The 21,575-nt window shown below is 44.6% G+C and overlaps 1 protein-coding gene across 2 annotated transcripts in view; it reads left to right on the top strand.

Annotated features, from left to right (window-relative positions):
• The window catches only part of TLL2 (tolloid like 2), a gene marked incomplete at its 5' end in the record, with an annotated part of 95,974 nt that overhangs the window by 62,917 nt on the left and 11,482 nt on the right, over window positions 1-21,575 (top strand). For both annotated transcript variants that reach the window (XM_082001977.1, XM_082001978.1), the window contains 6 exons: window positions 4,031-4,155; window positions 9,968-10,083; window positions 12,015-12,121; window positions 15,235-15,347; window positions 18,959-19,104; window positions 19,718-19,913. In XM_082001977.1, coding sequence (XP_081858103.1) covers window positions 4,031-4,155; window positions 9,968-10,083; window positions 12,015-12,121; window positions 15,235-15,347; window positions 18,959-19,104; window positions 19,718-19,913 — 803 coding nt within the window. The remainder of the gene's footprint in view (window positions 1-4,030; window positions 4,156-9,967; window positions 10,084-12,014; window positions 12,122-15,234; window positions 15,348-18,958; window positions 19,105-19,717; window positions 19,914-21,575) is intronic.

The raw sequence follows: 21,575 nt of genomic DNA, 5'->3' as shown, positions 1-21,575 counted from the left end.
AGGATTAAGTTATTACCGCCATTTATATTGTGGATGCCTTTGAGTCTGTGTCTCTTGAAAACCAGGGTCCTTCAGAACACTGCTGGGCCAAAAAGGGATAAAAATGGCAAGAGTCCTTCTAAATTTAAATTGGTGCTTAACAGGATTTTTAAGTCTGTTTTCTTTAAGCCCTTTGTCTCTGTGACCCACCCTCACCCCAGTAGCAGTCTTTGTGCAGTCATTGAACTGAGCACTAAGTGCCTCTGTAGGCTGATTGTGCTCTCACCATCAATAGGCAGTGCTGGGAACAGGCTTTTACTTTACCAAGACTTGTCTTGACATCTGCTAAGGGAATGATGCTTACTTTGACCAATCAGTAGAGATTTGTGAGTGTATGCATGTCTTCTTCCCACCTTACTGAGTTTTGCGGGTGCATTACAACCCAAACTGACAAAAGCACAGAGCCCATGAAGATACTAAGTTCCAGCAAGTTTCATTAAGATCTCCAGTAAGGCTAGGAATGGGAGATAGCCCCTGTGTGACACTGCTAAGGGAAGAGCTGTAGTGGGTGTGTTACTACATTAACAGGCACCAGAATGTCCACAGAGGAAAAAGATGGTCTGAGCACCCCACCAGGAGGTGGGATGTGTGAGTGAGGAGGAGACGGAGGACACAGAGCCGTGTCTGTGACTCATTGTCTTGAAGCAACTCTTACATGGCACTTGGCGCAACCTTGTTGTTTATGACTCCTGGTGAATATTGATAGCAAATCATATGGTGTTTGCCATGGTCAAATGCTACTCCAGATCCTAGGCCCTTTTTATTCTAAACTTTGTACCTAGGACAGAAAGGGACAGTTTTTCTGAGACACAATGAGTCCTAGTAGCGGAAGTTGTTTCTAGTGGTGCTTTTGAAAATTGCTGCAGGAGTCACTGCTCGTTTTCAGTTCACAGCAAAACATATTTCCCGTTTGTGTCTGTGGCTAAGAGGAACAGGAGTATGGCACAAGAGACTAATGACAGCAGTAACAAGTTTTTACCACGGGAACTTCTGTTCTTGTCTATGTCAGAAGAATCTTGTCTATGTTTTGCAGAGTATGGCTGCAGGCTTTCCTGGTGCATTCCTTACAGACAAGGCAGCAAATTAAACTGAATATTGCTGTCTCATTAAACAATTTCTTTTACTGCTGTCAAAACCCATAAATGGCAGCTTAGCAATAAGAAAGTTTAAACCTCCATGGAGCCCTAAGCAAATAGTGGGTTACCTTAGTGAAGAAGCCTTCACTAAACCTCTTGCTAGTAGATATGGCAGCACAGTCTCGAGTTATAAAACATGACCTCTGCAAAGCTCCCTGTTTGAATCAGGCTGCAGGTAGCACTGTCTGCATGTTATGGGGCATCTTCTTGTATTGGCAACACACCATCCTAATCCTGCACCAGGCATATATACATGACACATCCTCCACAGGTTTTACTGTGTGAAGTAGGGTTATGTTGTCCCTCCTCTGCAGATGGGGATATAAAAACAGCGTTGGGACAACATGTAGCTGCCTGCAGCCGAGTGCGTAACCTGCTTTGAACATATCCTTCCTTGAGTGGTGGTTAAAGCACCTGTACCTATCACCCTCAGATGGAGTGGTGAATATTCAGCATTTCTCAAGATCAGTTGATAATTTCCTCATGTTTACGCAATGCTTTACACATTCAGGGTACTATGTGGGTGCTAATGACTCTTGAGAGCATCTCTGCTTAAACTCTGTCTTAGTTAGTAGCAATGGTGGGTTGTTGTTCTTGACTTACCACTGCATTGGGCAGCTAATGCATGCTCTACTCGTGCCTGGGCAGTAGGAGAATGGGGCATCCAGGATTCCTGGGTTCTTTTCCTACCTCTGGGAGGAGAGGTTAGGTGTCTTATTCAAGAACGGTTCTGGTGGTAGAGTGCCTGAGCTGCTCTGTTTAATGATGTCTGCTTGGTGTTTATTAATTTGTGAGCCACAGTAACGGCGCTCTTAGAGGTGCTCACCAAATGTGCAACTGGACATCATAAAGTGTTGTTAAGCAGATGGGGTTTGGGTGGACAGCATGAGGCTGCTGGGACCTGTGTGGAAAGACCCTCCTCTGTTCTCAGTTCCTTTGATTGTAAAATGAGAGTAACTATACATAATGCCTCCTAATTTGGAGTCATGTTGAGCAATGCATGTGAAGGAAGCACAAAATTCAGTTGGTGGAAAAAGCAGAACTAAAAATCTTACTGGCCCAACCTAGGGTACAGCCTTCTGATAGAAGATGTGTTTGGCAGATAATAAGGGATCACAAAGTAATTTGAAGCTGTGGGTTGTGTGAGCAATACCCTAGGTGTATTCTATGTGTAGGAGGCTGAGGGCTGTGAGTACACAGTTGGGAGAAAAGGAATGGGAAAAAGAGTCAAAAGTTTGCATGTGCAAGTAGTGGTTCCTCTATTAAACTTTGTCATTCTTCCCTGATTGAGCCTGGAGATCTGCAGAAAGCGTTTCACTTGCCACAGAAGTATGTCCCTGCCAAATGCTGAGTTCTTCTGTGAACTCCTGAGGAGGCTTGAAAACTTACTGTGAACAAACTGACCTGTTTCTCTGTTTGTGGTGTTTCTGGAATTGGAGGATTTATTTTCAATGCATAAACTTAGATAAATTCAGCCCAAGGCATGCAGCTGGCATGTTGAATGCCAGCCTGAATTTGTCAATCAAAACTTGATGGGCTCACCTCAGAGCTTGTAAGCACTGATTTTAATCCTGATCAGGAATTTTCCTACCCCTGGAAAAAACCCAACATCCCTCATGCAAGAGTTGATTCTACTTTTTTAAACAGATTAAATTCCTTCCCCTCTATTTCTTCCTTCAGTTTGAATATTTACAGATGAATTTTCCCCCACAAAATATGTTTAATAGAATGATATTTTCTGTTCAAGAATATTGGCTGCAGCTCTGGACAGCTGTGGTCCAAATACTCTGCTTGCAGTATTTATTTAAAATGAAACCAGTACAAAAAAATCCTCTCAAACTCCTTCCCAAGGCTCATATGCAGCTGAGCAGAATTACTTATGTACTTACTTTTGAAGACTCTTGTATCAGGACTAGGCAGCACTAAAATTATTGCTTCTGCCCTGATTTCCCATTGAATTCTATGGAGAGTTGTATCCTGTCCTTCAGAAAGAGAAGTCTGCCTCCCAGAGCTGACGCCAAAGCTTCAAGCTCACCATTAGCCTTGGCACCTCCAAGCCTGTTAGACATTCAGGGGTGCAGTGGAATGGTTTCTGTGGACTGGACAGCCTGACCACAAGATCTGGGACTTAGTCGACCTGGAGTTCAGGTTTCTGATACCTTCCTCCCACTTTAGCCCTGCAGTCCTAACACTGCCTTGGGGTCCCTCTTGCATGCAAACTCTTGCTTGAATGCACGGACTTTGCATTTTGATGGAAGTGAGCTTAAATCCTTTCCTGGACTGAGATCAAAAGTGCAGTAAAGAGCTCCTGAATATGAAGTACAACATGGAAGAAATAGTAGCAAGGAAAAAGAGGCAGAGAGAAATTGGAAACTCATGCAGAACAAAGGTAGAGCACTTGATCTTTTTCTCTTGCCTGTGGCAAGAGTGGTCACTGCCAGCCCAACCCCATCTGCTACTGAGCAAACTCCCCTTCCCTCTCCTCCTTTGGCTTAAGTGTCCAATCTGTGCTCCTGCTGAGCCAGATGTGCCATGAACCTTCTGCAAGAATATTTCATTGCCTTTTCTGATTTATGGCAAGGAATGTGTCTATACTCAAACAGAGGCAGCGGCAATCTTAATATATCGAAAGAGGAATTTACTGGCTTGGCAGACTTGCCTGTACATTTGGAAGCTATCTGCTATAGGGAGAAAGCCACCTCAAGACATGCAGTTATCACAATCTGAATTACTCTTGCTTGTTAGCATGGGATGTATGGTCAAGGGGATGGTGTGGGGGGCCTGCCAGGGTTACTTTCTGTGCATCATGTCACTTTCCCTACTTCACTGCTCTTTGTCTCTGTTCTTCCCTTTAGAGGGGTTTTCCTCGACACCATCCTTCCCCGTCGTGATGATAACGGGGTCCGGCCAACTATTGGTCAGCGTATTCGCCTGAGTCAGGGAGACATCGCTCAGGCGAAGAAGTTGTACAAATGCCCAGGTAAATATGGCTTTTGGAGATGGCTCCAGCTTTATAGTAGACACATGGTTTGTCTGGAGGGCATTGGAGCTCAAGAACGCCTTAACGATCCCTTTGATGAAAGACACTCAGGAAATACAGACCATCAAATGCTTCAAGCTGGAGCTGTGGGAGAATTGAACTTGCCTAATATGTCTGTTATTAGTACTTTGCCAATGTTCATGTTTGGTCTAGGGCTTCAGGTTTGTCCAGTGTTTTCTACTGAAACTTAGTAAGAGGAGCTGCAGAGTAGGCTGGGGAGAGGGGCCAGGATGAGGCTCGTATTTTGCTGTTGGTTTCGTATAAATATACTGCATAGAATTAAGGGTGTAGGCTCTGTTCATAGAAAATGAAATTGATGTACAAGACCATGGACAGAGTTGGGACTAGCAGTTAGCAAAGTGGCAGAGGGATATCTGGTAGACCAGGGTCTCTGCACACCAGCCATCAGACCTCTGTTGAGTTAGTTATATAGGTGTTGGCCCAGGGATGAGCCTTAAGGAAATCCTAAGTGTATCTCTGTGATTGTGGTGTGTTGCACTGAGGCTTGTAAAATAACATGGAAGAAAGCTCAAAGATGCTGATTTGTGAAACAACCAAGTGCTGGAAGCTGGTGCTTTGGGCTGTTCAGGGGACAGCTGTACCCCTCTTTCTGCTGCAAAAGGGTCGAATAGACTGGGAAGAGCTTTGATAGAAAGCCCATCTACTTATGTGTGATGTACTAAAGACCGATAGTCTGAGTCCTGCTTTATCTGGAGTCTGCAAAGATTGGCAAAAAGACCATTGAGGTCACAGATATGATTGAAAGACTAAATTTACCCATCAGAATAAAAGGATCCTTTTGAAGTGGAGATATTAGACAGTGAAAGTTTATGCAACACTTTTAGCTGAATAGGTTGATAGAGAAAACCAGATTCCAGAGAAGAAATCTGCCAGACTTAAGGACAGGTTGAATGTGAGGATGTAGAGGGAGGCTTGAAGCAAAGGTGGCACCCAGTCTGGTGCCTGTGGCGTGGACTGCAGCGACTGAGAAGGGAGGTAACATGGAAGGTGTGATGCTCGGAGTGAGAGAATTTAACAAGCTCTGTTGAATTTCTGCTGGTATTGAAACATTCATGAAAAGGTACTGGAGAATGAGAGAGCTGCCCTAATTCTGCAGAATGACTCTGTAACATTTGTAAAATGGAAAAAAAGCACTTTTACAAGCATGGCCCAGGAGTTTATTTAAATGGGTTGGTCTGGCCAGCAGATCCCATTGAGAGTGGCTTTGACTGATCATAAACTTAATACAATCATAAATGACTATACCTCTTGGAATAAGCATATTACAGAGAGAGAGGAGAAGGTGAGGAGGAGAGGTAAGTTTTACCAGTATAGAGAGTCACATCTTAAGTGAGTGGCTGGCTAGCACTGCGCTGTGGTCCATTCACGAGGCCATAGAAAATGGTCGATAGCTGGTGTGCAAATCCACCGCTTCTCTGCATCCAGCTACAGGTCAGAGTGTATGAGTTCATAAGGGTCTAGAATACATTCTGAGGATGAACAGTACTTCGCAGTCCGTGATGTTTGGGTATCACTGCTTAGCTTATACTGAGTGATATTACTTTCATAGGTGTGCTAGTTCTAACTAACGTTTTTTTCTTTTTACCACCCATAAGTTTCTCTAATCTGCTTTTGGTTGAACAAGATGTAATTCTTGGAAAATTATCTCACAGATAAGTTGAGGGATTGGTTCATTTGAATGACCAAAAAAAAAAAAAAATCAGGGATGTCTTGCACCATGTTTTTTTGTTGAGTCAGACTTAATCCAAGCAGGCTTTTCATTCCCATAGCTGGAAGCATTGAGTACAGATTCAGATTTCTCGAGGCAAGCTGAAAAGCCACTTTGGCCTCAGGTTAAAGTAAAACTAATAGCTACAAAGCAACTTTCTTAAAATAAGGACACTTCTGAGTCTCAAGTTTTCCACTTGCAAAGTAGAACTTTTCTACTTTTTAGTTTTTTTCACAAAGCTTTAGCAGAGGTTATTGCAGTTCAGAAAATATTTGGCAGCATAATGATTAGAGCTTTAAGCCTACTAAACAAATTTTCTTCAAATATCTATTGGTTTGGTTTGGTTTTCTTTTTTTCTTTGCATCAAAATTTATACATAGGTTGCATTTGAAGAGAAGGGGTGCAGTATATTTAATGACATTAGCATCTTCACCAGCCGTTTGAATCTGTAGCCTGAGAAGTTCTCTTCTGCAAAATGCAAAGCACAGGAGTTCAAAACGAAAGGACTTCAGCTGTATGTTCAAGCAGGGTCTGAATGAGACTTTAGGTTGAGGACAACTTTGTTCAGTAGTCAAACTGAGGGTTTTTATGTAAAACGCAACAACATAGTCCAGAAGTTGAATGGCAGATTGTTTTCTTATTAGAAAGAGAGTCTCCATCTGAGAAGGCCTGAGAAAATCCCCCCAAAAAAGAGTTAGCATAGTGGAGGATGAGTTACAAGCATGCACTGGTGCAAGCCAGAATGACTGCTGTGACTACTGTAAGAAACAGGGCTCTCCAGCTCATTAGATTGGAGCTCTTGTGGCTGCTACAGTTAGGGCTGTCTTAACTTTTCCATTCTAAAACCCTGCTGGTTTAAATTGCTCTTAATTCCTCAAAGCTTATACCTGCTGGGTTGAAGTTAGTGCCAAGCCAGGTGAAACCAGATGAAATTTGCTGAAGGAATTTCTGGAATGCAAGATGCATTCTGCTACATAGTAGTAAATGCTAGATTTCATATGGCTGCACGATTGAGGGTTTAGTGAGTATAGTAACTACAAAAAGCTTTAAAACAGGACATCCTACAGTCTTGTGCTGTGCTGAAGGAAACAGGCCTGTGTGGCTATGCTAGCTGTGGAGGAATGGTTAAACTATAAATTGAGAATAGCCCTGCATTGTGTCATCCCATCCAATTCTCTGTTCAGCTTCAAAAAGATGTCAGGTACCAGTAATCAGCTGGTGAGCAGTAAGTGCCTGCCCCTCAACTCGTCATCTACAAATGACTTCTGGAGCATTCACCTTTCCTACTTCGCTTTTCACCTCTGTTCCTTTCTAGCAGCTTACATGTGCAACAGCCTCTTCACCATGTGTGAAGACCACCTCAGCATGGTTGCTTGGATCCCAGAAGTATCAAACACTAGTCTTATTAGACCTGTTGGCTTCTTTGCTACTAAGTGGAGTACATTTGTATTCCTTATCGGTGTGCTCTGCAAGAGATTGTACTCTACACACAAATATGCATTGCTCATTTTTATCCTGCTTCTCCCTACACATGCAGGCAATCGCTCTCCTCTGCGCTGAAAGACCAGCCTTTCCCAGCATGTCTGGAGAGTTTCCTCTGCAAGGTTTGGGTAGTTGGCTAGGTCTGCTTTCATGATGTTTTAGCAGAGTAGTGTTTGGTAGCAGATACATTAGTACCTATTCCATAATTACACAGTCTTGCCAGGTACTGTGTAATTACACTTAGGAGAATTAAGTCTGGCCTATTGGAAACTTTCACTGTGGTTCAGCTGAGGGTGGTAATCCTCTTTGTCCTCTGTCGTTATGGTAATGTAGTATGTCTTCCCAGTAATTTAGAGCTTGCTTTATAATTTCATGGGGGCAGTTTTGTTTTAAATAGATTTTTGAGCAGAGAAAAAGAACATTTATATATCTTGATGAGTTATGGATTGGAATTCCTGCTTTATTGGGACACCTTGTCAGATGTTGGCATTCCTAGAGACGTCCTAAGGTGGCAGCCACTCCATACCATGCATTGACCAGTGGTGATGCCAGAGGATCAGCTGAAGAATTGCTTGCTGTCCTCAGAATAGATATGGCTGGTACTCAGCTTCTTTGAGATGTTTATCTGCTGGGGCAGCGTGAGTTTCCTGGTTGAGGATCCTAGGAGCATCCTGGGAGCTGGAATTACTGTAACAGATTCTGACACAGATAAAAAGGCAAGACATCTTTGCAAGAGGTAGAAAGGAAGAAAGTGTATTTATTCTGCAAATAGAAGTCCAGATTTCTTCTCCAGTTTGTGCAGGTCATCATCTTTTACAAGCATCTCTCTCTGCCCACCTGAAGAATAAAGACAGCATCACATGCCAAATGTGTTGGGAGAGGTGGGAGGATATTAGCTATTTCTGCAGAATTGAAACTAAAACTTCCTGTGCAATGCTCCTTTGTAGTTGCATAGTGGTAGGAGGAGTTCTCCGGGCTCAAAACTGCTTGAGAAGGAAGGAGCAATGAAGAGGTTTTGATTTTCTTCATTCCTCTGGGGCAGATGTGTACATTTACCTGCCTGTTTTGCTCATTGGTGCTTTTTTCTATTAGTTTAAAATACATGTCTTTCCTGACGGGAATGACTTTGCCAGATCCCATGCTGACCTGTGCCTTGAAATACGCGCGACTTCCTAGTAGTAACTCCACCTTTCTGAGCACCCCTAGGAGCTGTTTGGTTGAGCAAAGCCGCTTTGTGTGTCCCTGCCTATTGTTCACCTAGTCTGACCTGTCAAGCTGTGGGTCAAACTGTTTCAGGGAAATTAAGAATTTCTGGCCTAGGTGACTCCCTCTACCCTTTTTGAAGATACTAAACTTTTTGAATGGGACTGGTCTTTTTTCACCTCCAACTTCCGACCCACCCATCTAAATGTAATCATGGTTGAAAAATCAGCGATTGTGTGATAGCATTAGGCGGAGGAACATCTCCTGGCATTTCCATGAGAAAGGGAGCCAGATGTTCGGCCTTGTCAGATCTTTCAAAGCACTGCTGCTTAACGAGGCATTTTTGGGAGCTGCCTTACCGTCACTGAGGAAACCAAGTTGCAGGTCAAGGGCAGCTTCATAACATCAGCAGGTTATGAAATTGGAAAACCAACTGGAAAGCAGGCAAGCCAAGGTCCCTGCTCCTTGCAATGGTTATTTGCATGTGTCTAGTAAGCACTCTGAAGGAAATGGGAGCTTTGATATTTGTGATCCTCCCACTTACCGAGCCAGCTGCTCTGCAGATGTAGATGGTCACTCCTTGTTCCAGCTCAGTCCTCCTGGCTCAGAGAGCAGGAACTACAGTAGTTGCGGCTTTCCCAGATGTTAGAAGCTGTGGCTCCCTAAAGGAGCATATGTGTGTGCATATTACTTGCTTCCCAAAAGTCACTCTGGGATCTGCATTTCATCAACTGCAGCAGGCCACAAAAATGGGAAGGTGGAGAGCAGAGCCAGCAGCAGCGCTCGCGTTTTGTCCTGCACAGTGTCGCAGCAGGGTAGGTGCTGGACAGCCAAAGCCCGAGGGCAGTGGGGCTTGCCCTGCTTTTGTTAGTATGTTTTAACCTGAAAAAAAGACACTTAACAATGGTAACTAAGGAGAACTTCATTGAGCAGCTTGTAATGAAGGGAAAACAATTTGCTGGCAGCAGTCTTGGGATCGCAAGGTGGGGTGGGGTTAATATATTGCATCTGATCTGTGGATGAGATATTCCTCAATAAGGTTGAAACCTAAAAGTGCTAGCCTGTGGAAGATAAAGGAAGAAGGGTGCCTTTTTAAAAAGCTGCTTCCCGTGTCCTTGCACTGATAATCTTCTATCCTGAGAATCCTGACAAATTTCACATCACCCCTTTGGCAAGATCTCAGGTGGTCAGTGACCTTTGGCAAGTACCATGAATGAACATCCTTACAGTACAAGCCACCAACCTGCACACAGCAGCCATGTGCAAATGTTCTGGTAGATCCTGGTATCTCTCAGAGGGTCACTCCTTGTTGCTGGTTTTTTCCCCCCTCTCTCACAGCTTGTGGAGAGACCTTGCAGGACTCAACAGGGAATTTCTCAGCGCCTGGCTTTCCAAATGGCTACCCCTCCTATTCCCACTGTGTCTGGAGAATCTCGGTGACCCCAGGGGAGAAGGTAGGTGCTGCACCAGCATGAGGTGTTTGTATGTATGTGGTTTTACCAGTGATGACAGTGTTAGCAGCTGCCAAAAGATCTCTGCGTGCTTGGAGTGCAGGGATGGAGCCTGGAAAGGCTCCCGAGCACCATCACTGCCCTCCCAGAAGTGGAGCCAGGAATATGTGGTCCTGAGGAGGGAAGAGGTAACGCTGATGCAGAGCCCCCTCACGGGTCTGGGCTGCGTGTTGATCTCTGATCCTTCCTCTCAATTTGAGGCTAAACCCTGCCTGGACAGTCTCCTGCCACCTGCTAGCTCTGGCCGCACTAGAGCTGGAGGAATCACCTTTCAAAGCCAGATGCCAGTCAGATGAGTTACATAAAATGTGCCAGCAAGTCGGGGTCCCGAAGGGAGCTGAGGAGCCATGAGTGACATCGGTGGCCTGCCCCTGTCACGCAGGCATAATGTCCCTGTCAGGGGACTCCTGCTCCCCGCCTTGAAACGCCGAGCCCCGCTGCACATCAATCAGCCACCCTGTCCACTTTCTTTCCAGCTCCTTTTTTTTTATTGATCTTCTTCTGGAAATGAAATCTTTCTTTAATGCACTAACGCCAGCTGCCGTACCAGGCTGCAAGAATGCTCAGCCTGGCTTGGGAGCTCCTCAGCAGAGTGGCTTTGCTGAGGACCACCCTCGAGATGCACTTAGGGCTTAAGACTCAAAGAAGGGCAGGAGCTTTCTTGTTTTGCAGCAGCCGTCTTGCTCTGGGACCCGTTCTGTCCCCTGCAAGCCCAGTCCCGTGCAGTGCTAAGCACCCGCCATTAGCTGCAGGGAGAGCTTCACCAGCGGCAGAAGTGCCAAGGACCATCCAGGTTTTGAAATGTTGTACTGGGAGTTTTGCAGTATAAACCTTGCTGTAAATTCTCCCTTTGTCTCTCAGCCTCTCCAGGAGAGTTGTATCGGATAGGACACAGCATGTAAATGCTAATGTTAAAAAAAAAAAAAAAAAAAAAAAATCCAGGTCAGATTAAATGCTTTAATTTACCTGTTTAATCAAATGCAGCAATTGGTACAAAGTAACATCATAGCACTGAGGTATTAGCTTAGAACAGATATTGGGCTTGTAGTATTCATCTGCATAGAAACGGACGACTCTCCTTTTGCTGTCCAAAGTCTGAAAACTGCGTAAGTGTGAGCAAAGTAACATCGTTACGGCCTGCACTCTGCACGTGCAGCCAGGGCTTTGGGGGAGAATATCTCTTTTAATTTAATGCTGTTGCTGTGGCAAACTATAGATGTAAATTAATACATGGGTCCAACCTTGCAAGGACAAAAATACCGCAAGCACAGCCCATTGGTGACTTCCATAGGCCCAGAGCAAGGCCTGTAGTCCTTGTTACAGAGGAAGGAGACCAAAGGAATAAAATGTTAATGCGCAGCTCTGCTCGGTAAAGCCACTGGACACAATTGCATCGCAGTGATGGTGTGAGTGTAATTGTCAGCTTGTGGAAACTTGTCGGCAAAATTAGCTGTTTCTTACAAGTGTCATTTACATAAGGGTATAGACCCCAAACATCTGTATTTTGGGGCAATGTGTTTCTCTATGACATTCACATTAATCAAAACCAAAGATTCAATTTTTAATTTTAAAAGACCCAAATTGGGCTTTTTTAAAGTAGCATTTTGGTAACTGAGCAACAGTGACTGTGAATTACAGAATGGATAGTAAAGTGCTGTGTGCTGTCATGTACTTTCATGGTTTCACTAAAGTACCATGAGAAACCTTTCTTTTTTGAGGAAAACTGATTAAAAAAATCCAACCAACTGTCCAACTGTCTTTTCCCGCATACTCACTTATGCAGCACCGTAGCAGAGGTGAAACACATAACCTGTAGGATCTCCTTTTTAAAGTAGCTCTCTTCCCAATGAGAAGTGTGTACTCTCTCCTTTCAGATTATGTTAAACTTCACATCAATGGACCTGTTTAAAAGTCGTCTTTGCTGGTATGATTATGTGGAGGTGCGTGATGGCTACTGGAGGAAGGCTCCGTTACTGGGTGAGTAGCTGTTTTATTTTAATTGCATTCGTATGTTCTTCTTGAAGCTTATTGGGGGGAAAAAAACCCCAAACAGATACAAAACTTCCTTTACCTGGAAGGAGCCTATGTCCAGCCAGTGCACTGGCCACCCGTTAATGTCTCCATCCAGAGACGTTGGTGTGCTGTATGCGTACCAAATGATCCATGCTCCAAGTCCTTTGGCAGCAAAGGCTTTATTCCTTCCTTTTCCATCTTGAGAACTGAGGCAGAGAGGGAAGTGAGTCGAGGGCATGGCTGGGATTAAAGATGTGATCTCTGGAGTTTTATTAAGTGCTTTTTGCTAAGACCTGAGTAGAACTGTCAGGCAGTCAGCATGAAGCAGCTGTACAGCTTGTGGCCCACACTCCTGCCATTATTTCTCAAATATTTGTGTCTACAAATATACAGTAGTCTGTACTTTGGGCCTCTCTTTCTAGCAGAGAACTTGCTAGACCATGGCTAGGATATCAGCCAGTGCAAGGGCTCTCGTCCGCTCCTGCTCCCAAAGACCTCAAGGAAGCACAGCTCCTCTGTGTCCTCCCTGTTCCCCTGCCTCCTGCTCTCCTGGCTGTGAAGCTTCTGCCTCCCTGAGCGGGCAGGTGGGAGTCCCACCTGCTTTGCCACTGGCTCTGATCCTGACCCCGTCGCCTAACCTCGGTGTCCCGACGTGTGAAATGCCCCGTGGCAAACAGTCCCTTCTGCCGGAAAGGGAAGAAGCAACTGGGGTGCGCAGCATCTTCCACTGGGTTAGGTGCGCTGCGCCCCATGCTGCAGCACAGGACTGGGCTAGTCAGAGTGGGGTCAGTGGCCGTAGGGCGGTCTGGGTGCTGGCTTTGGCCCCACCGCACAGCCTGGCCCTGGTACCAGGGGTGGTGCTGAGGCCGGAGCCGTGCTGCTCTCCAGGGGTTTCTGTGGGCTTGCTTTTCTGCGCAGGGTTAGCAGCCGGTTTTACTGTCTCCTGCCTAGTTTGGGGTTGGCAGCATTTATTGCTGTTTTCTGCCGCACATGCGTCAGGTAATGTTGCTCCAGCAGCTGCAACTTAGCTCCTCGTTATTTATTTTTTTCTGCCGAGTAACTGAAAGGTATTTCAGAAGCCAAGCACCTCCCCTCCCTCTAATGCAGGTGGACTCATGAGTGTTTCCATCTGGAAGGAGACGCTGCATGAGTGGCCACGGCTCCCGTGAGGGGCCGAGCCGATGAAATTAGCTCGGAAGAGGCAGACAGACGGCGATTCAGCAGGGGGCGGGGAGGGGGATTAGCGTGAATTATGAAAGCACGGACTTCTTGCGGAGAGGGGGAAAAAAAAAAACCCATGTGCACTACATATTTTCCCAGGGAAGTGTGTGAAAACCCAGCTTTTAAATGGTGTATAGCTTTTTATGAATGGGCCCTTTATCACACCCTGAGGAGTTCGCTCGTTCTCGTCCCTCATCTGCGTTTCCTCTCCTTGACACCCTTGTTAAACTCCCAGTCTAAATGCAGGAGGCAGTTGCTCAGTGACCCTGGAGGAAGGAGCTTTGCAGGGCTGACGCTGTTTGTTAGTGTCCCCTTTGGGAGCGGAGCTGGGGATGCTATTGGTACGCTGCAGGGCTGTCGCACTGCCCTGGCAGCGCTGGGCAGCTTTGGGGCACAGGGGCTCAGAATTGAACAGCCAAGTGAAGCTAGGGTCTGCGCTAGTTTTTGGATGGGGGACTCTGCAAGGGAAAAACGTGAGCAGGGAAACTACCATTGAAGAGAAACGAAGTTTGCAACTCGCCTTCCATCCAGTCTCATTTGCGCTGACTGGCCTGTCACCTTGCATCCTTGAAGGTCATAGCCTTCCCAAAGCTGCCCAGTGGTGAAGGGGGGGCAAAAGTGGCACTGGCTGACTGTGGGCAGCCGACTAAGCAGGGGGGCCCTAGGCTTTTAATGCGCCGGGTTCATGCCAGCTACTCTGCCTCCCGTACACGGGAGGAGCAACAGCCTTCCCTGCCTGCCAGTCAACAGGCTTTGCACTGTCTGTCTCCTTACGCAGTGTAGGGAACCACCAGTGCAGCTTGTTAATGGGAACTACGGAGCTGTCTTGCAGGTAAGGCATTAGCCAAGTTTGTGCCCAGTGGAGGTTGCTGAAAGAAGCCTTTGCCTGGTGTTGCAAGGCCAGGATGCCCCATCACCACTGTCCTGACTGAATTCAACCTGAGGAGCTGCTCTGCTGCTATCACATTCCCCCCAGGGATTCAGTTGCACGGGGTGCCAAGGCCACACTGAATTCAGTATATAGCCTTGCTGGTGTCAGCTGAAGTGAAAAACCACGTTCGCACTGTGTGCATACTCGGTGCTTGCTCTGTTTCCATGAGGAGCTTCTGCCTGGAGCAGGTAGAGGAGCACCAGATCAGGGTTGTTTGGGCTGCAGATGCCGCCTGCAGCTGTTCTGTTTCAGGATTCTCCCTTGCTGGCAGGATTCCGGTGTCTACCCAGTGCTGGTGCATGCCAGAGAACTTAGAGCTGGGTGATCCTTTGAGCAAAAAGGCTCTTGGTCACAAAGCTCTTGAAAGAGATTGAATCACTGCAGAGGCTTAACTGGGAAGAGGTAGATTTACCAGGGGAGTGAGAGCAGAGGACGACCTAAGGGGTGTTTTCTCATCAGCATGGCCACATCCTGCCCTCAGTTTGACTTGGACACTTTGCTCGTGAGTGCAAAGAAATGAAGAAGTTTCTGGAGTCTAGCAGGTGGAAAGGACGTTCCCTAATGTCACATCTCTAGAAGGACAGGGGATGGTTCTACACCCTTGCAGCTCATTTGCCCAATCAGGTGATAAAAGTAAGAGCCCTTTTGAATTTACCAGGGCAACAGAGGCTGCGTTTGCGACGACTGTATTCTGCTCCCAGCTGAAGAAAACCTTTATTAATTTAATAATTTAAGAGAATATGAATTAATGGGGGAAAATACCCAGAAGCTCATTCAAAAGCACAAGTGGTGAGAGTGAAAGGGTGTTTTACACAAGCACAGCTCCTTTAACCGCAGACTGTTTGCTTCCTGGAGCCGCAGGTGCCTGCAATGCTGTGCTGCCCATCAGCCAGCAGATCTTGATCGTCTCTTTCCTGCCTTCTAGGTAGATTTTGTGGCGACAAGATCCCTGAACCGGTAATCTCCACGGACAGCAGGCTGTGGATCGAGTTCCGGAGCAGCAGTAACATCCTGGGCAAAGGCTTCTTTGTGGTCTATGAAGGTACAGCCTTTAGCTAGAAGTCGTCTGTCGCAGCGCATGGAGCAGCCAAGACAGGATGCAGGGGTTTATGGGATCAGTAGGAATTCTGCTTCACCGTGTGGCTAGGCACAGCCCCCACTCTTGTTTTTATGGGAATTGGCAGATTTTGTGGGCTGTTTCAGCAGACAAGGCACAGATCTTCCAACTAGATCATCACATTTTTGGGGGGACAGCAAGAGGGCAGCACAGAGCAATAGCTTCCATTCATAGGCAAGGTTCTCTTTGCCCTGACCAGTCCCTGCAAGCAGCAGTGCTGGGTGTAGCAGGAGCTCCTTCCAGTAGTTTAACCGGCAAAGTTCAGTTTCAGATCATATGTTATATATCACTTAATGCAGCTTATTTGATTTTTTTTTTTTCCTCCCTCAAATGCAAAGATTGTTCTTTGGTTTCTCCCTTGTATGTTTTACTTACAGAAGATAAGAAATTAGCATGTCAGATCTTCTGCAGGTCAGGTACTTTGGAAACTTGCATGGCACTGGGATGCTGAAACCACTTCAGAGGAGGAGCAATACTACCAAAGTCACTAACAAATCAGTAACATACCTTCTCCATATAGACTTATTTTTTACAGTAATAATTCTAAAATGTATTAAAAGCCTTCATTGTCCTCTGGGCAACAGGCATTTTCTTAAAGCACCAGAGTTGTCAACAGTGTTGAGGTTGACTGTATTGGTACCGACTTTGCATCTTCTTCTTTCTGCAGCCGCAGGAACAAGCATGACACTGGAAACCCAGTGCCCAAGTGTCCAATATACTAATGAATAATGATACTAATAGAGGGAAGTGAAGAAAACATGGGGCTTTTGGGGAAGTGCAAATAAAGCATATGAGGATTTCACAACAGTGTGGGGCTAACAAATCCATTTTGCAGGAGAAATACCTGGTTTTTGCAGCAATTGTTGCCCCAGAGACAGAGGTAGCTTGCCTGATTTTATTTTCTTTTAATGTCTCTCCTGAGAAGCAGCTGTTGCCCTGGTCCATGTGGTTTGTAACACCCCTTGTGTGGTGGTTTGTTGGAGTTAGAAGTGATCAAACTAATGTGTCTCTAATAGACTTTTATTTTGGTGTAGTGCTTTGGTGGGCTAGTCAGTTTAATTCTTACAGTGGGTTATTCCCCAGTGATATCTGCTCCAACTTTAAAAGAAAAATAAAAAAAAGCAAGGTGAGGAATATTTTTGGAAAGCAGCTTTGTTGTTCTTCATCATGCATGTTAATATGGCATCATGCTTCATATTGCTAAATTACATTGAAAGAAAAAAAATTGTGTTCATTGGCTACATGCCAAAGTCACTTTGCAAAACCTTCTTTTCTCTTAATAGTTTTCCGTATTTCCTGTGGATTAATAAATGTCCCCTAAAAGTTCAGTAAACATGAGCAATGCTTATTCCACTTGACTTTTGAGGTGAGCAAATGAAGTGGAATGTGCATCTAGTGGTTAAATTTTGCATTCCTCTGACCATTCATGTTTTCCTGCCTCTTCAAGGCTCTGGCTTTTTATGTAACCCTTTCCTGCAGGAAACTTCCCATTGGAAACCTATGAAGTCTATTGCTAAGCCTGAGAGCGAGCACAGAATATGACTGGTGGAAGCCAGCTTGTACCACAGAAGCAGTGATGGCCCATTGCATAGTTCTTTTCTTAGCTCAACCTCCTCTTGTCAGAGCAGCAGATAGTGAGATTACGTACATCTCTGTCTGTAATTTATTTGCTTTCAGCAAATGAGAGAGTTTCAAAAAATCTTCCTTAATCCCTATTTCCCTCTGATGCAAGCTCTGGTAATGGCTTGTTTCTCTCCTCTGTTGTCAGGTAGCTTGCTCAGCTGTCTTGTGACTTCTGTGTCTGGGCAATAAGGATAATTTTTATTTTTAGGAGGCATTGCCCTTAAAAGTTTAATTTTCTATCAATTTTTGTCTCTGTGTTGCTGTTAGTTCTTTTTTTCTTTCGAACTCTTCTCCCTCAAACAATAAAAAGCCAAAGTGGATTTTAGCACTGCTTCTCTGTCCCCTGCTTTAGTGAGAGTGCATGTAAACGCTCATGCATCTGAACTTTGCTGGGAGCTCTGTGGGTGAGGACTGATTTTTGGATTTGGATTCCTCCAGATCTTGGTCCTAAAGTTTTCAGTAGATGGGAGGAAAGATGCAGAAGCATGTAGCCACATGATGGGAGAATTACTTGATACTAAATTATAGTTAAAGTAATGAAAGTGTCCTCATGATTCAGTCATTTTGTTCCTTTTCTTTTATGAGAGTCAAGATGGGAAGATGCTGGTGGTTTTGTCCTACAGCACTGCTGCCAGCCCTAAATTTGTCATTGTTATTGCCTTCTCAGGCTCTATCAGCAGACGTTCTTTGCATTTTGCAGTAAAGCTCTTTCAGTATACTCGACACTCAGATGAATTTCAGTGTGAACTACTGCAGCACATAGAGAAAACACTGTTTGCTGGCTGACAGTTTTATGGCTGTTAAAAAAATTTGTCAGTTCTCTGCTCATGTAGTCCTCTTTCTGTTAGGTGAGGGAGACAGTTCTTGAAAGGGTCCCTCAGAGGTTCTCTCGAGCAGCGCTTGTAGCTCTGAATATATGAACTCAAACCACAACCTAAATATTCAGCTCTGCAGCTGAATTTTGGGTGCAACTATTTGGTGGTGCCTTAGCACTGATTCTCTAAGAAAGAAGTTAGCACTGCACTAGTGAAATGGGGCTTTTAACTAGGTTGCAGTTAAACGTTAGCAGCTTACAAGGCAAACCCAAGACAATGTTACCTAATGCAAGCCATTTCCAGGACACTACAGGGAGACCCACATTTGAATTGCTAACGCAATGCGTTGTGGGGAGACCCCAAGGGTGAAGAGGGTTGGTTGATGTCTGGCAGGTGTCATTGCAGTGCCATCTCTCTTGTACTTACTGTCAGTGCTTTTTGTTTGCTTGACTTTAAACACAGCCAAAACATTCATATGCCTTCTTTAGACGTTTGTGTCATGCATCATGGGGTAACGCAGGTTTTAGCCTGTGATCTTACATTCATTTGTAACATAGTCTTGCAGACAATTATGCTGAACTGCTATTGTATTTGAGGTCTCTGCTAGTTTTGTATTAAACTAGATTTTCCTTAAATTTTCTGTTCTTGGTCTTTAAACTTACTCATATTTAGCACAAAACTTAATTTTTCATGCACAATCATCCCGATGGTGTCCTGGTCAACAGCTCAGCTCATGCTTGTTAATATTGCCATCGTGTGGCAGGATTAGATTTGCAACTGGGTTTTTTTTTGTTTGTTTGCCAACTTGTCTTGGTCCTTAGTGCTGGTAGCAGGTTTTAAGCAGTTACGAAAGTGACCAAGAGTGTGAAACACACAAATCCATAAAAATTCTCTGGCCTGCTGAGTTTACCTTCTAAGGAGGTTGTCACAGCAAGACCAAATGTTAGATTTGTAAAAACTTCCATGACTTGTGTGTTGCATTTGTGTAATAAGCAATATTGAAACAGATTTGAATGAGGAAGAAGGCTATGTATAGAGCAGGCTTTACCTAAGGAAAAACCTGCAATTTCATGTTTTTCCTCTTTGTTTTTTATGAAGCGATTTGCGGTGGAGAAATTAAAAAAGATGCTGGCCAGATCCAATCTCCCAATTACCCAGATGACTACAGACCTTCCAAAGAGTGCATCTGGAAGATCACAGTTTCTGAAGGCTTTCACATAGGAATCACATTTCAAGCCTTTGAGGTGAGAAATGTCATTGTATATTATATTGTAGATATTATTTTCCCTCTGTAGATTCTGTTTTTCCTGTCAGAAAAGGTTTTCTCTTACTGGCTATAGGATGTCTTACACTCTTAGCTGGGTGCCCAATGATCTGTTTCTGACTACTGATATATGTCACAGACAGGAGTGGACAGGACCTGGGCTGGTGCATAAATCCCATCTATCTCATAGGTTCCTGTGGCTTGTGCACACTTACTGTGCTTGTCCTGGAAAGGGCTGACACCACTACGTCCTAGCTGTGACCCCCCAGCTATTCCTTGAACCTTTTTGTTTGTAGTTGTTCTGCTCTCTTCCTTACAGCTTCTCATGGAAAAACAGCCTGTAGATAGTCAGGGACCAGGTCTCACCAGAGGATAGCCATGAAATAGCAGTAGAACTGAGATGTGCCCGGGCTTGAATGCAATTTCAACTGCTGAACAGTTCAATGGCAGCCATGAGGCAAGTACCTAGTTGTGACCAGTTGTTTGGGATGCTCCTTTGGAAGCTGATCTCTGGCCAAAGTCTAACTGGTTAGCTAGCCTGACTCAGAGCACTCATACTAGTGAGCTACAGGCACACCCTTTTCCCATTGCAGATTGAATGGCACGATGCATGTTCTTATGACTACCTGGAGATCCGAGATGGCCTCACTGAATACAGCCCATTAATCGGTCACTTCTGTGGCTATGAGAAGCCAGAAGATATCAAATCCAGTTCAAATAAAGTATGGATGAAGTTTGCATCTGATGCAACCATCAATAAAGCAGGCTTTGCAGCAAATTTCTTTAAAGGTATGTGATCTAGTACCTCTCAAGGTCCAAGCTGGGGACCATTCATCCCTTAACCTACTGCTGTCCCAAAGTGATCAGTTATCATTGTATCTACTTGTAGTTAAGAGCTGTTAGACTTGTCTGTACAACCACCAATATCAAGTTTATATACAAATTGCTTTGGAAGTGTAGAAGCGTTTGATGCTGAGGCACCACCTCCCTGATTAAGACAGAAAGAAAGCCTATTGGGTCAGTACCAGCAGAGGCACTAACACCTTGCACAGCTGCACAGAATATGACCTCCATTTATCCATGCCACGGGACACTGATATTTTCAAAGAAGGTACTAGTACTGCATAAAGGATGTTAAAAACAACTCTAAGTTCTATTCCAAAAGAAGCCTCTGGAGAGAGCATAAATTTGAATTCAAGTAGAATCCTAGAGAAAATTTCTGAGTGCTTTAAGAGACAAATGTGTTCCTAAACTAAGATCTTCTTCAGGAAAATGTGAATGAAGACTAAGATTTTTCTTAAGAGCTGGACAGAAGCATCCTGGTGACTTTACAGAGGCAAGAACCAAATATCTAACATAGGAAAATACCTGTGGAGCTGCTGCGAGGTTCTCTTAGGTTCTGAGAATTGTACAGAAATAGTAGCTGCAATGCTAATATTTGGATTGCGTTAAGTCTTTTATTTATTTTTACTTTAACTTTGGTCTTGCATTAAGGGTGTCATGGTCAGTTTGGATCTCTCAAATTTACAGGACAATGTACTCTGTGAATTAAGCTTTATTTCATGAGCTCGTTAAGAACTACAGTAAGCAAACATGACAAACAGGGGCTCAATTCTCTTTGCTCAGACTAGTCTACCATGTGAATTCACTTATTCACCATTCAAGTCATAAGGTTTCATAATTTGTAACCCGTCACTCTTAATCCGTACACTTACGAGCAAAAAAAAAAAAAGAATTAGTTACATAAAGTTTAAGTCACGAGTACGTTGTCCTGTAAATTTGAGAAACCTAAATGGACCATGACAAAGGGTGATTGCAAGATCACTGTAATGTTTCATTCCAGTCTCTGAACAACTCTCACAATGCCTAGACTTCCTTGTTTAGATTTCTCAGGTTCCATAAAGACCCAGAGAATAATTCTTCCTAAAGACGTGTTGGCTTTTTTCAGGAGCTTATAGTGCAGGCTGGCTGTGGCAAAGATGTCTTCCAGGGATTAGCACTACATGGAGACTTCTTGTCCTGCAGCAAGTCAGTCTGTAGAATCTGAGGTTCTCCTGCAAATTTGTAGAGGAAGAAATAAAGTATTCATAAATAAATGTGTTTATTTTTTGTGTAAAAAAAAATGCATGAATGTGCACTGCTAGTACAATTGCAGACATGAGTATTGTCTATAGAGCTTTTGCTGGCAGGCTAGATCTTGCAGTGTCTGCTCAGACTTCACATGTGTGACCCAGAAACCCTGTAGCTTGTGGATGGTTAGGGTGTTAAGTTTATGCCAGTAAGTCTAGCTGAGGAGCGAACTGTATTTTCTTAAGCCAAGCCCCACAGTAGCCATGGCTACACAGCTTCTAGCCAGCTTGCATTGTGGGCAGAGCTGATGTCAGTTTGCAGAAGCTGGGTAAGCATACCCACAGGCTACATGTGGAGCTTCAAGGTGGGATCTGAAGTCTA

Source organism: Phaethon aethereus, assembly GCF_964289735.1.
Source record: "Phaethon aethereus genome assembly, chromosome: 7".
In the NCBI taxonomy this organism is placed as follows: Eukaryota; Metazoa; Chordata; class Aves; order Phaethontiformes; family Phaethontidae; genus Phaethon; species Phaethon aethereus.
Note: the sequence above shows the minus strand (reverse complement) of the source record. Positions and strands in the feature narration are given on the sequence as shown.